At 31.9% G+C, this 14,692-nt stretch overlaps 1 protein-coding gene and 1 pseudogene across 3 annotated transcripts; both read right to left on the bottom strand.

Moving 5' to 3' along the window:
• Positions 1–3,386: 3,386 nt before the first annotated feature.
• On the bottom strand, positions 3,387–4,116 carry LOC107931136 (dirigent protein 4-like; annotated as a pseudogene).
• A 4,530-nt stretch (positions 4,117–8,646) lies between these two features.
• On the bottom strand, positions 8,647–13,898 carry LOC107931086 (dirigent protein 4). Of its 3 annotated transcripts, XM_016862875.2 has the most exons (4): positions 13,324–13,655; positions 11,402–13,117; positions 10,535–11,219; positions 8,647–9,300 (listed from the first exon to the last, which is right to left on the bottom strand). In XM_016862875.2, the coding sequence occupies exon 4, from the start codon at positions 9,276–9,278 to the stop codon at positions 8,754–8,756; it is 525 nt and encodes a 174-aa protein (XP_016718364.2). In that variant the 5' UTR covers positions 9,279–9,300; positions 10,535–11,219; positions 11,402–13,117; positions 13,324–13,655; the 3' UTR covers positions 8,647–8,753. The 3 variants fall into 3 exon arrangements, with proteins under 3 accessions (XP_016718364.2, XP_040966610.1, XP_040966609.1); XM_041110676.1 differs by having other exon boundaries at positions 10,535–13,117; positions 13,305–13,898; XM_041110675.1 differs by having other exon boundaries at positions 10,535–13,117.
• Positions 13,899–14,692: the final 794 nt, after the last annotated feature.

Below are 14,692 nucleotides of genomic sequence, written 5' to 3'. Positions count from 1 at the left end.
TATAGTTATTTATTTATGTTATTTTATTATAGTCAGATTTAATCCCTCTCTTCTATTTTTCATATAGCTCGACACACGTCATGGGCATGAAAGTTGCCTACCACACGTTTTGGTTAAAATGAACAACAATTTTAGATATCTCAACCCCTGTAGGATCAACCCTACTCTTTGTATTGTTGATTTACATTTCGTTTAGGCATGAAAAGTTATATTTTATGGATTCGACACCCATCAAGCGATGTATTCTCCACGTAAGCAACCACATTATTTACTCTAAATAGGACTTATTCTCTCAGTCGAACTCTGATTATTTTAGGGATATTTTAGTATGATTAGAACTCTAATCTTCACCTATTTAAAGGGTCCATTGTATCCTTATTTTGAGTGGCCAAAAAACTAACAAGCCAATCAACAAGTGCTTTTCTTTAAAGGAGACAAGATGTAGTCGCATATGATTTTTTGTGAGAATTTCGTAGTAACTATGTAAAGAATTTAGTTTCCAAGTTAGGACTTTATTTTTTGGGTTTGGGTTTGTACGTTTAGTACATTTAGGTTTATTTTCTCGATATTGTCCTCTCGTTTGTTTACGAAGCCTCATTTGTCCATGGTTTTTATCCTCTTCGAAGGAGTTTTCCATGTAAAATATTTGTGTGTTCATTCTTCCCTATTTTCTATAATTGACTTAATATTAATTTCTCCAATATGCAATCCCTTAGGTACGATTTTCAGAATACTTATCGATGTTTCGTTATAACACATGCTATATTAAAATTTGACCCATAAGCTTACCGACACCATCAGATTTATTTATTATATTTTTGATGTGTTATTTATACTATAAACGGTAACACGTTTATAGGCGGTCAAGAATGTTTTATGTATTGAATCGTAAAATAGATTGAATGTTGGTACCCTATTAGTTGTTCGAGTATAATTGGCATGCTATAGGATTGGTTTGTGTACTGGATTATGAGCTTATGCGTCAGGATGCACCTCATGTGCCAGGATACACTTCGTGTGCCAGTATGCACTTGCACTTTTTACACCAAAATGCACTTTATGTGCCCGATTTGCCCTGCTTCGATTTATCCAATAATGCTCTTCGATGCCAGTTTAGTATGCTAGTTGGACATTTTGTGTATCTGTTCGAGTCCGAGTCATGTTAATAGGTTATAAATGGTAAACATGACAAATGATATCGTAAAATGAAATGGTTTAATAATATGGTCTCACTTATTTTCCTATGTGAATTTTGATAAAAAGAACATTTAAGCTATTGAGCAAACCATTCGAAAATGAGCCCTAAAGGCTGAAACTATTGTGAATGAGCAAATTGACTTAGGAAAAAGGATTGAATGGTAGATGTTAAATAAATATAAAATTGAACGGCATGTTGTTTTAAGTATATAATTGTATTTTTTATTCATAATTGATGTTTTGCTAGAGAATAAGTTAATGAATGATGATTGATTAATGAATTGGCTTATCATTGCGATAGGTATGTATATATGTATTAGAAGATGATGAGAAATTATTTGTATTTGTAGGACATGAAATGTTTAAATATAGATTGTTATGCATATGCATTGTATTAAATCATGGTATTAATGTTATGTTATACTATCTTGAAGCATGAAAATACCACTGAGCCCTATCGCTTAGGATACGGTTTAGTTGTTACAGGCACAGGTTCAGGTTTTCCTCAACGCCCTAGGAAGTTAAGTTAGCATCTGGGCTATTGTATTCAACTCAACTGAGTTTGTATAGTTCATTTCATTTTGGTTAAATGGCATGTACCTAAGGCTATCTTGATAAATGTTGAAAATGGTCAAACTAATGTACATGAATGGTGAAGATATGAAAATGATTTTGGTCATGTATTAATTTTATATTAATTACTTAAAATGGCATATTAATCATATCTATATGTATTGGAAGGATGGATGGGGCCTTAGGGTCAAACTGTACCTGCATATGCTAGGTTGGTATCTTTGGAAAAGGAACTTAGTGGTCTGCCATGGATGTTGCAACTTGACAACTTGAATGTCACGACCTCAAGCCATCTCATTGTGACGTCCCTTGCTTGAGGTCGTGATGTCAACCCTATTTTATTTTGGAAGTTTTGCAATTTGGTTATCAAGTTTGGAAGTTTGGCTACTATATTTAATGAGGCGATACCCACCAGATATATTTTGAAAACTTTTCAGTTCAATCCTAGTTCAACCTTGGGATGGTATTGAGCTTTCATAAGCTCATATATGACCGGAAATGATTATATATTGTGTTTTAAGCTTTTAATACTTGTAAATAAATGATTAACAATGAAATTTGTATGTAATCGATCAAAGTTGCTCCGACAACGAATGTGGCATTCTATATCTCAGACCCGATTTTCGGGTCAGGTATGGGTGTTATAGATAACTTGGTTGACTTCCAGTCGAAAAGTTAATTTCTCTCTATGAAAAACTGAAAAACTCTGAGATTTGTTGAAAATAGGATTTATTCTTATAAATATCTCTTTTTTAACGAAAATGATGACAAAAAGAATAAATTTTTAATGATGTCGGTATGGCAATTCACGTGTACTTTATATTGTTATGATATTTTTTATTTTATATGTCACTTCAATAAATAATTTAAAAATAATAAATTATAAAAAAGTAAAATTATAAAAATTTCATAAAAATTAAAAGAAAATTAATATAAAGTACATGTGGATTGCCATGAGAGCTATGATGTTTAAAAGTTTAACATTTTAGTTAGCATTTCCAATAACAAAACTACAATTTGACTCTTTTTGAAAGGTTTGAAGTCAAATTCGATTCCTTTCAAAAGGTTGCAGCTCAAATTTAGCTAGAAAAAGAGATAAGAGCTAAATTGAGTAAAACATGTAAATATTGAGAGCTAAATTTGATATTATGCCTTAATTTATCGATCTATTAAAGGCCTAAGTATTGTCGAATATGAGTTTATCGAATCCGACCAAATTCGGTGTCAATAAAAACAATAAAGCTTTTCTCTCTAACTTTGTTCAAACTTTGGCCGAGAGATTCTCTCGTAAAGATCTTAGTGATCTGAATCATTTCTTGGAAGTTAAAGTCATTCCAACATCCCAAGATTTATTCATCTCTACACAAGTATATACTTGTTATGATATATTGAGCAAAATAAACAAATAATTGTCAAGTGCCAAGGAATCAAATACATCAATGCCCACTTTAGTTTGTTTAAGTTTTCATGATGGTCAAGTTTTGCATAAAACAACCTCTATAAGAGATGAAGATAAATACTCTATAGATATATTTATATGCCTTTTTTTAGCTAAGAAATTAATCTTTATTTGTAATATAACAATAAAGTAAAATGATCAAGTATGAGAATTTTAATTTTTAATCAAATCAACATATATATATATCATACACTTATTCTAATCAAGTGGAGCAAAATCATATGACTTTTTCACAATCCAAGAGAATTGAGTCTGTAAATAACACCTTAGTAATGAATTACAGTAACGTTAAATTCAGCAATGATATTGGTGGCATTTACAAGGATAGGATTAAATTGTGCAACCCCTCTTGCCATCATGAATTGTCGTCTTCCTCCGACCACGGCAAGATCAGGTTCTCCCCTTGAAAATACGCTTAGAGAGCTACCGTTAAACTTACCAGTATTAAATCCAAAATCTAGGTATTCCGTGCTCGATGCATTCATTCCGGTCACTGACGCAATACCCTGAATATTTCCAATCAACTCTGAGTCAGGCTCAGGACCAGTCCTGAGGGGATCATTAATGGCAAATAAGGAGGCAAATGGCACTGATGAATTATTGTCGTTGCTTGTGCTGTTAGCTTGGGCTACCACGACTATTGTAACACCCGTAGTTCTGTGCATAAAGAAGTGAAGATTGGTGACCTTAACTGGCCTGGAATGATATGGTAGGGTCTCCGAGTATTATTGGCTCTGCACTGCTACTTGGGAGAGGCAGATGATCAGAATCCAACTCAACATCCATGTTCCTCTCATTGTCTCTGCTTTACTATAATTTCTGGTTCGAAATGTAGATTAAAGCTATAGAATTGCTGCTTCATTTATACTGATAAAACCCGCAGATATGAAAATAATTTACTGTCCAAAACATTTTATATAATACCTGCATGAGTTCTCACTAGTAATATTAAAGACAACAAATTTTGACCAGGCAACACAAACTTGGTCTAATTGGCTGCTACATTTTTAAATAAGGATAACTTCACGTAAACACCATTCTGCCTATAAAATTAAATGATCCACTTGCTTTAAATCAATTTTTAGATTGGAAGTCTCCTACCCTGCTTTTTTTATTTTCGTTTGAATGGTTTGTATTGTCCATACATCTGCTTGATGTGCTGATGTTATAAATTATTCTGTTTTATGATTGATATGTGGATTGGGTCCACTTAAATATAGGTTGAAGATAACCAAAAATAATATTATTTTTATAATCTCAGTACTGTTACTAGGAGGGCAACAATACTCCCTCTCGAACCTTGGGTGTTGCCCCTCACACATTGGATGAGCTTATTGGGCCTATCTCATATATCGTACATATATCTGAATATTTAATCAACCCATATATTTTAGTTAATATTTTTTTACTTTCAAAAATATTATTTACTTAACTAAAATAAATTTAATTCATCTATTTAATTAAATTATTTTTTAAACCTAATTAAATATTTGAGGTTAAATTTGTTATTATACTAATAAAAAATTGTCACCATTAATGATTTAATGGAGTCGTGACTAAAATATTAAATTTCGATAATGTAGCTAAAATAGAAAATTTTAAACCTGGATGATCATAATTGAAACAGGCTAATAATTAGGCAACTATTTTTTGAGTTTACCCTTGTTGTACTATGATAAGAACAATCGAATTTGGCAAGGCATATAGAGTTAAAATTGTCACATTGCCTACATAAATTTTCTATACAATGCTTAAAATACTCATAAACCTCATAAATTGGAGATAAAAGCACTTAAAGGTGTTGAAACCCACATCCTACTTATTGTTACAACAACAATAGTAACAATTGAGTTAAAGATCAATTAGCAATGTTTCTTTTTCTTTTAAAGTTGCATAACAAATGGTTAAAATCTAAATAATGAATCAAGCCCCAAATTGTGGTCTATTGATCGAGTATCTATTTTCTATAAAAATAGCATAAAATCGAGTCATCAATGCACCTATAACAAATTATTAAAATTTAAATAATGAACCAAATCGCAAGTTGTGATCCATTGATCGAGTGTTTATTTTCTATAAAAATAGCCTAGATTCAAGTCACCGATGTACCAAAAGAAAAAGTGTAAGCAAAGAACCAAAGTTTTGTATTTTTCAAAAATATTGGAACCTGACCACCAGCTATAGAAGATTAGACTTACGATTTTTAGGGGACCTAACTCTAGCCAGTAATCTATGCTAGATCAAGGCTTCTCAATGGCGAATCCCACGCCATTTTGTCTCTTTGGCTCGCCAACCTCTGATGCAGTAAGTTAACGAACCGACTATGCAATCCTTCCAAAACATACAAAGTGGCCGCCTTTGCATATGCTGAAAAGCTTACTTCTTAAGGGCCATGGACTGAAGCGTCAACCCGTAGTGCGGAGAAATGATGAATACTTGGCGAGAAGGCTAAGTACAGATTCTAGGTCTCAAGAACCCTTTTTGGGGAATATTGACAACTTTCGGCTAGATAGGTTTTAGTGGCTCATGATAATGGTGGAAAAGAAAACAAATATAAAATTGGAAAAAAGAATTTTATTGAAAGAAAATATGAAGAAACAAAAGCCTAGACTTTCAGGGGGAGAGTGTTTACAGAAAAAGATGAACACCCCAAATAGAGTCACCTCACCCCCTATTTATAGTGCTAGGGAGATAGTCTAACTTAAATTCTAAAAAGATAAATACATTTAATTAAAGATAAATAAAGATAATTGAAATAAAATCCTAAAATTAAATAATCCTAATAATTATCTTAATATTAATTATCTTAATCTAAATAAAATGGAGTCTTATAAAATAAAATCTCTTCTTTTTGCGTTTTTAGTCCTTGTGTCTTCCATGCTCGCACTTTTGGCACAATCTTTTTCCTGTGTCGCATATCAGCCCATTGTGTCTCTAAATTCGCACTTTTGTCTCTTAATTTTGCTTTTGCCTCCAAATCAGTCCCGAAAAGATAAAAAGACATAAATAGCTCAAATTAGTAGGATCAAGCTCAGAATAAACACATGATTAATACATAAAAATACGTTATTCTAGAGCATTATCAATCTTACATACAAAAATATATTTATATCAAAATATAAGTTTTAAAATTACTAATTAGGTTCAATAACTTAATTTAATAATTGTATTTTAAGTTTAAATGTAAATTTTAAAATATTTAACATAAAATAAAATAAAATTTAGGTTTAAAGTATTCAATTTTTATATTAATGTTCACTAAATTAACTAATAAATTTAATAAATTAACTAAAATAGTTATACATATCAATTAATAGTACAATTATATCGAATAATTTGTTGTGGCAAGTTAGAGTATTCTCGGCCAGCTTATTTTGTTATTCTTTATTTGTAATATAATAATAAAGTACAATGATGAAGTAAGAGAATTTTAATTTATTCTCGTACATTTATTCTAATCAAGTGGAGAAGAATCATGGCATTGTCACAATCGATGAGAATTGAGTCTGTAAATAGCACCTTAGTAATGAAGTACGGTAACGTTTAATTCAATAATGGCATTGGTGGCATTTTTAAGGATAGGGTTTTCGTGTTTTTCACATGTTATTGATGTGTTGGTCATTATAAATTATTGTATCTTCTGCAATTCCCTTTAGACCAAATAACTTCATTCTATTACTGTCCTTCGTCATATATTAATCCACATTTAATAAAATAAAAAAAATTTTAATCCAACAAATGTTTATGATAGTTTTCTATTTTTCAAAATATTAATTAATTAATTAATTAATTATTTTTTTCAATCGAGTTAGATATTTGAGGCCTAAATTTGTTATTATGTAAATTAAAAAATGTCACCATTAGTAATTTAACGGAAACGTGACTAAAATATTAAAATTTGGTAACGTGACTAAAATAGACATCACCATTAGTGATTTAACGAAGGCGTGGCCAAAATATTAAATTTCAGTAACATGACTAAGATAAACATTTTTAAACATGGGTGACCAAAATTGAAAAATAGTAATAATTAGATAATCATTTTTAGCATTTACCCTTGTTGTACTATGAAAAGGACTTTTGAATTTGGCGGGGCATATAGAGTTAATAATTGTCACATTGCGTACGTAATCTTTTTTATACAGTGCCGAAATTATTCATAAACCTCCCACACTCACAAAATGGACGATAAAAACATTTATATGCATGCTTAAACCCACATCCCCTTTATTGTTGCTATAATAATATGTTAACAATTGAGTTAAAGTTCAATCAACGATATTTTTAAAAAAAAGAGTTGCATACCCAAATGATTAAAATCTAAACAATGGATCGAACCTCATATTGTGACCAATTGACCGGATGTTTATTTTCTCGAGAAATAATCAGGATTTAAATAATTGATGTACCACAAAAAAGTTATAAATAGGAAACCAAAGTTGTATAGTTTTCAAAAATATTTGAAATTATTTTTAATATAATATACAAATTTTATTAAAATTTAATTGCGTACGTAACTTTATGGTTAAAGTATTTAAGGAGTATAATAGTTAAAATTAAAATTTTAATAAAATTTGTATATTATATTAAAAATAATTTCAAATATATATTTTGCTAGGATAGTTTAGTTAATCATTTTAATTAATCAGTATTTATAAAGTTAGTATGAAAAATATATTAACAGTAGGTTGGGTAATTAAATCCGAAAAATCATTAAATATAGTACAAGAATTAAATTGTAAAACTTCAATCGTTATTTAATTTTAATTTAGAAAACGTTCGAAGACCCAATTAGCAATTATGCAAATGGCCTAAAATGGATAATAAACCATTGTTATTATATGGAAGTTTATGATAACATCCACTTAATTTCATTAATAAAGGTTAATTAATAAAGGAAACATGTTTAATTGTTAATAATGTAAGTCAATTAAAATTAATATTAGTGGGATATTTTGGTCTTTCATTTTTAATAGCTAATTTAGAAGTTATTCTAGAAACAGATAAAAAGGTGTGTTAAGGAAGAAACAAAGTAGTAGTAAGACATGTTATATCCTCAAACATGAAAAGGTGTGTTAAGGAAGAAATATGCTAGATCATACCTTAGAGGTGATATTGTTGTGAAGGTCAACAACGAACCTATACCTTAGAGGTGATATTGTTGTGAAGGTCAACAACGAACCTCAAACGTGAACAGAAAAACAAACAAAAAGAATACCAAGAAAGAAGAAAAAAGGGGTCATGGTACTGGTAAATATTGATACCAGTATATTTTAGTGTACCATTTCGGATTTATCGATTTTTTTTACATATTTAATTTTATTGTTTAAATTTTAATTTTATTGTTGTAAATTATATGTTATATATTCAAAAAAATTTACTTCAATTACATCAATTGAAAAATATTTATATTCAAATAGCTCAACCATGGATCTTTATTTCTAATATAATAATAAAGTACGATGATGAAGTATGAGAATTTTAATTTTCACATTCGATGAGAACTGAGTCTGTAAATAGCACCTTAGTAATGAATTACAGTAACGTTTAATTCAATAATGACAGTGGTGGCATTTATAAGGATAGGGTTAAATAGTGCAACCCCTGTTGCCATCATGAATCGTCCTCTTCCTCCGACCACCGCAAGCCCAGGTTCTCCCCTTGAAAATACGCTTAGAGAGCTGCCGTTAAACTTACCGGTATTAAATGCAAAATCTATGTATTGTGTGCTGGATGCATTCATTCCAGCCATTAGCGCAATACCCTGAACATTTCCAATCACCTCCGAGTCAGGCTCAGGACCAGTCCTGAGGGGATCATTAACGGCAACTAGGGTGGCAAATGGCACTGATGAATTATTGCTTGTGATGTTAGCTTGGGCTACCACGACTGCTGTAACACCCGTATGTTCGTGCATAAAGAAGTGAAGATTGGTGACCTTAGCTGGCCTGGGATGATATGGTCGGCTCTTCGAGTAGTATTGGCTCTGCACTGCTACTTGGGAGAGGCAGATGATCAGAATCCAACTCAACATCCATGTTCCTCTCATTGTCTTTGCTTTACTATAATTTCTGGGGCGAAATGTAGATTAAAGCTATAGAACTGTTGCTTCATTTTTATTAACAAAAAGGAAACTTTTATACTGAGAAAACCCGCAGACATAAAAATATTTGATTGCCCAAAACATTTTACATATTATAAAGAATTCTTTTCTTTACCACGCGACAGAAACTTGGTCTAATTAGCTGCTTGATGTTTAACTAGGAATAATACATGAAAACATAAGAATAACTAGACGTAATAATTAGAATGGTCAGCGTTGTACAATCATCCATTTGCTTTAAATTAATTGTAGTTTGGAAGTTTTCTTCAAAACAAATTTTTAATTTGGCAGTTTCCTCCCCTGCGTTTTTCTTATGGTTTGAATGGTGTGCATATCATTTATATAATTTTATGCATACAATTCTATTTCATGTGACTAATAATATTGAAGGGTAGCACAATATCTTTGATTATTTTTAATGCATATGTATTAAGTATTCTTAAATTACGTATTTGTATAATAAATCTTATTAAAATTTGATAAAGTAACAACAGTTAGCAAATTGTCTCTTTGACCTAGTTCATTATCTCTATTTATAAAAAAAATATTAAGAGTCATAGTTGAACAAGAGGTAGTAAAATAATATTGTTTAAATAAAAAAATATGTAACACTCTAAATTTGACCGGAACAACTTGACTCGGAGGTTGGTGGGTGCTAATCGGACCTCCAACACACGACACGTAAATAGGTTTATGTGTTAAGATGCAGCGGAGATGTCACGCAATGGTCTAAGGGATGAAAACTCAAAGGTTTTGTTCCTAGGGTTCGCGCCCTAAGAGGCTCGCTGTTTGTTACTTCATACCAATGTTTCGCACTAAAGCAGGTAAGCTAAGAATAGAACTCGCTAATCACATGGGAGTTCTCAGTTTAGCACTTAGGAAACTTTATTGTGTACTACTTCCAGTGAGTAATTTAAAAGCTCGGAGGACTTTCTACTGCGATCTATACGGTCTTGGAGGGGTTCTCGCGAACCCTTCAGAGACGCAAGCTGGTACAGATGAAGGAAAAATTTTAGTTTAAAGTAAAATTCAGTCTGCAAGTTGGTGCGATTGTGAGCTATGGATTAACATATAAAACAACTTATAATGTTAAAAGTCTTTTAGGGTTAATAAAACATGGGAAAATATTTTTTTTGAAGAAAGAAGATCATAACATTAGTATTTTTATTTAATTTAAACTTTTAAAGCTCAGGGAAATATACCGGATCTTTGGCTTCGCCACATGCCCTCACCCAACGCTACCTATCTGAAATGTCATAGCACGCACAAAGACTTGAGTTAAGCAAGAGCTTACAGAAGTTACTATTCTACGAACTAGATTTGCCAAAATTATGGGAAGTCTAGTTTGCAGATACAAAATCAGTAGAACGTTCTATTTTGGAAAAGATACATTCACCTGTTTTGCGAACTGGGTTAGCCAAATTTACGATGAAGTCTAGTTCGCAGTTACGCACTGTCAGTTAATATAAAACATAAAAACATAATATTCTGGAGAACTAAGTCTTATTCACATATTCTTTTCAGTTGAATAAACGGATTTCCTTATAACACCTTACTTTGACTCAATGAGTCTAACACATCTCATAAGTGTAGCATTAAGCTAACACTTTCCATCACATCAACATATCACATTAAATGGAACTTAACTCATCATTCGCTTATTACTCCTAACTTGTCCCAAGGCCTCTCGCCCAAATCACAAAACACAATCACAAAACAAAGATTAGAGAAGACTTACTCCCAAAATAAAGCCCTAAGCTCCTGATTAACACTATGGTTTGCACATACAAGTGGCAATCCCTGCACACTCACCAGTTAGCTGAAAGCTTTAAATAAGCTTCGTCTTTCCATTGTTTTTGCTTGTAGACAGCTCTGTCAAGTTCGGAACTTCACAAATATAAGGAAGTCACTAACAGTCAAAGCACATTAAAACTCATTGATAAACACAAGCGAGCCTAGGTTCGCACATACTAGTCTTTTGACGAGCCAAGTTTCTTGTGTTGCGAACTTACTTAAAGGCCCTAAAATTACTTCTAGTTATCTAATGCAATGTAGAAACAGAGTCTTACCTTGAATCTTTTAAGGAAAACAAACTTGGTTTCTGATTTGCAGGAACTCGACAGAAAACAAAAAGAGAGAGAATTCAATAAAGATTTGGCTAATAAAGGGGCTTTGGTATTTATGGAGGTTTAAAACCTTCATTGGCGGAGTTTTAATTCATATGTAACTAGGGTAGTATGCGACGTAAGGGTCTCCTAATGACAGAAGAGGTCCTACATGCATGACTCTGTTTCAATTAAGGAGGGAAACTATTTCCACAACTCTTTGGTCAAATAACTATCCAACTACTCTTGCAGTCTTGCTTTTACCCTTTTCGCAATTCATTCCCTAATTGTTAATCAACTGATCTTTTCCCTTAATAGACAATAACGGTTTGCTGTACCAAACTCCTAGGCGCTACTACGGGTTGTTACAAAATAAGTGTAACCCTACCAAATAGGGTTACTTGGTGGGCAACGCACACTCCCTTTGGGAACCCTGAATGTTGCCTATCACACATGGGATGGCCATATCAAGTCTGTCTCATTTATTATAAACAATTATATCTCTTATCTAAACATTAAACCAACTCGAATAATTTAACCAACCAATAAATAATTTTTTATTCCCCAAATTTTATTTATTTAAAATAAATGTAATTTATTCACTCAAATAATTTATTTTCTCAACCCAGTTAAATATTTGCACTAAATTTGTTATTATTCCAATAAAAAAGGTCACCATTGGAGGTGTGCATGGGTTGGGCCGGGCCGGGCCCAACTAAAAATTTAGGCCAGTTTGCTAGGTCCAGGCGACGGCCCAAAAAATGGGCTTAAAATTTTGCCCAAACCCGGCCTGAATAAAAATGTTAAAACCTAAACCTGACTCAGCCCGCCCATATTAATTTTTATATTATTTTTATATAATTTTAAAATATATATAAGCCATCAAAAATACTAAAAAGATCAAAATAAATATTTTTCAACAAATTGAAAATAAATTTTAAAAAATATGTATACTTAAAAAACACTAAAATAAATGCAAATTAACAAGTAAATTCCTCTAAAATAATAACAAAATTAGCAAATGTCTTTAAAATAATAAAAAATTAACAATAAAATAAGTTTTATACAATATCCAAACAATAACAACAAAATAGTAGCAACATAATAGTAAAATAATAGCAAAATAGGAAAAAAATAATATTAAAAAAATAGATTTTTTTGTTATTTAGTGGATTCGGGCCGGGCCCGGGCCAAAAATGCCTTACCCAAGGCCCGACCCATTTTTTAAATGGGTCTTATTTTTGTGCTGAAGCGCATTTTTCGAGCCTATATTTTTGCCTAAACCCTCCCACATTTCGAGCAGGCCTTCGGGCCGAGCCGGGTGGCCCGACCCATGCACACCTCTAGTCACCACTAGTGAACTAACGGATGCATGACCAAAATATTAAATTTCGATAACATGACCAATAGACTGCCAAGACCCATAAAAGTAAAATGTACTTGAAAAGTATAAGATTAGTAGAATGCTCAAAACGCTTAAAAATTGGATTTTTTCGCGTATCTGGAAAGCAGGTTGCGAAATGGACATGGGCTAGCATAAGGGCGTGTGGCCAGCCCGTGTGGCTCATACGGGCGTGTGCCCAACCCATGTGGAAATGCCCAAGCCGTGTGCATCATTAAAACAGCTCTTTTTATCCGATTTTGGCTAATTTTTTGCTCCTTTCACTCCTCTATGCTTACCTAAGTATAGAAACATGAATTTAAAGGATTAGAATCATCAAATTCACTAATTTTCATAATAAATCATCCAAAAACACATCAAGAATGAGATTAAAATTATGTTACTTTTACGACTTATCACTTGTATTAAATCCAAAATCTATGTATTGCGTGCTCGATGCATTCATTTTGGACAAAAGCGCAATACCCTGAACATTTCCAATCACCTTCGAGTCAGGCTCAGGACCAGTCCTTAGGGGATCATTAACGGCAACTAGGGTGGCAAGTGGCACTGATGAATTATTGCTTGTGATGTTAGCTTGGGCTACCTGGACTGCTGTAACCCGTATGTTCGTGCATAAAGAAGTGAAGTTTGGTGACCTTAACTGGCCTGGGATGATATGGTAGGGTCTTCGAGTAGTATTGGCTCTGCACTGCTACTAGGGAGAGGCAGATGATCAGAATCCAACTCAACATCAATGTTCCTCTCATTGTCTATGCTTTACTATAATTTCTTGGGCGAAATGTAGATGAAAGCTAGTAGAATTGTTGCTTGATTTTTATTAAGAAAACAGAAATATTTATACTGAAAATAGCCGCAGACATGAAAACAATTTACTGTCCAAATCATTTTATGTAATACGTGCTTGATTTCTCACTAGTAATATTACAAGACAAAACAAATTTTGACCAGGCAACACAAACTTGATCTAATTGGCTGCTTGATTTTTAAATAGGAAGAGTTGCATAAATAAGAATTTCTTCACTAAATAATTAGAATGGTTTAAAGAGCATTCTGTCTACAAAAATAAATGATCCAAGTGCTAGCTTTAACTTAATTTTAGATTGGATGTTTCCTCCCCAGCGTTTTTATTTTCATTGTCGGTTTTCGTGTTTTTCACATGTTATTGATGTGTTGGTCATTATAAATTATTGTATCTTCTGCAATTCCCTTTAGACCAAATAACTTCATTCTAGTACTGTCCTTCGTCATATATTAATCCACATTTAATTAAAAAAAATTAATCCAACAAATGTTTATGCATAATTAAATAAAAGTGTCTGAATATTTAATCAACTCATATATTTTAATCAACCTGTAAATAGTTTTCTATTTTTTAAAATATTAATTAATTAATTAATTCAATTATTTTCTCAATTAAGTTAAATATTTAAAGTCTAAATTTGTTATTTTACAAATTAAAAAAAGGTCATCATTAGTGATTTAACAGAAGCGTGACCAAAATATTAAAATTTGGTAACGTGACTAATTAAAATAGACATCACCATTAATGATTTAACGGAGGCGTGGCCAAAATATTAAATTTCGATAACATGACTAAGATAGACATTTTTAAACATGGGTGACCAAAATTGAAAAACGGTAATAATTAGATGATCATTTTTAATGTTTACCCTTGTTGTACTATGATAAGGACTTTCGAATTTGGCAGGGCATATAGAGTTAAAAATTGTCACATTGCGTACGTAATCTTTTTTATATAATGCCGAAATTATTCATAAACCTCCCACACTCATAAAATAGAGGATAAAAATATTTATATGCATGTTTAAACCCACGTCCCTTTTATTGTT

This window comes from Gossypium hirsutum, chromosome A04, assembly GCF_007990345.1.
Source record: "Gossypium hirsutum isolate 1008001.06 chromosome A04, Gossypium_hirsutum_v2.1, whole genome shotgun sequence".
NCBI classification, from domain to species: Eukaryota; Viridiplantae; Streptophyta; class Magnoliopsida; order Malvales; family Malvaceae; genus Gossypium; species Gossypium hirsutum.
This window is presented reverse-complemented; position numbering and strand designations above follow the sequence as displayed.

Coding starts and splice junctions, on each gene's coding strand:
- LOC107931086 (XM_041110676.1), bottom strand. CDS start 9,278: ATGAGAGGAACATGGATGTTGAGTTGGATTCTGATCATCTGCCTCTCC.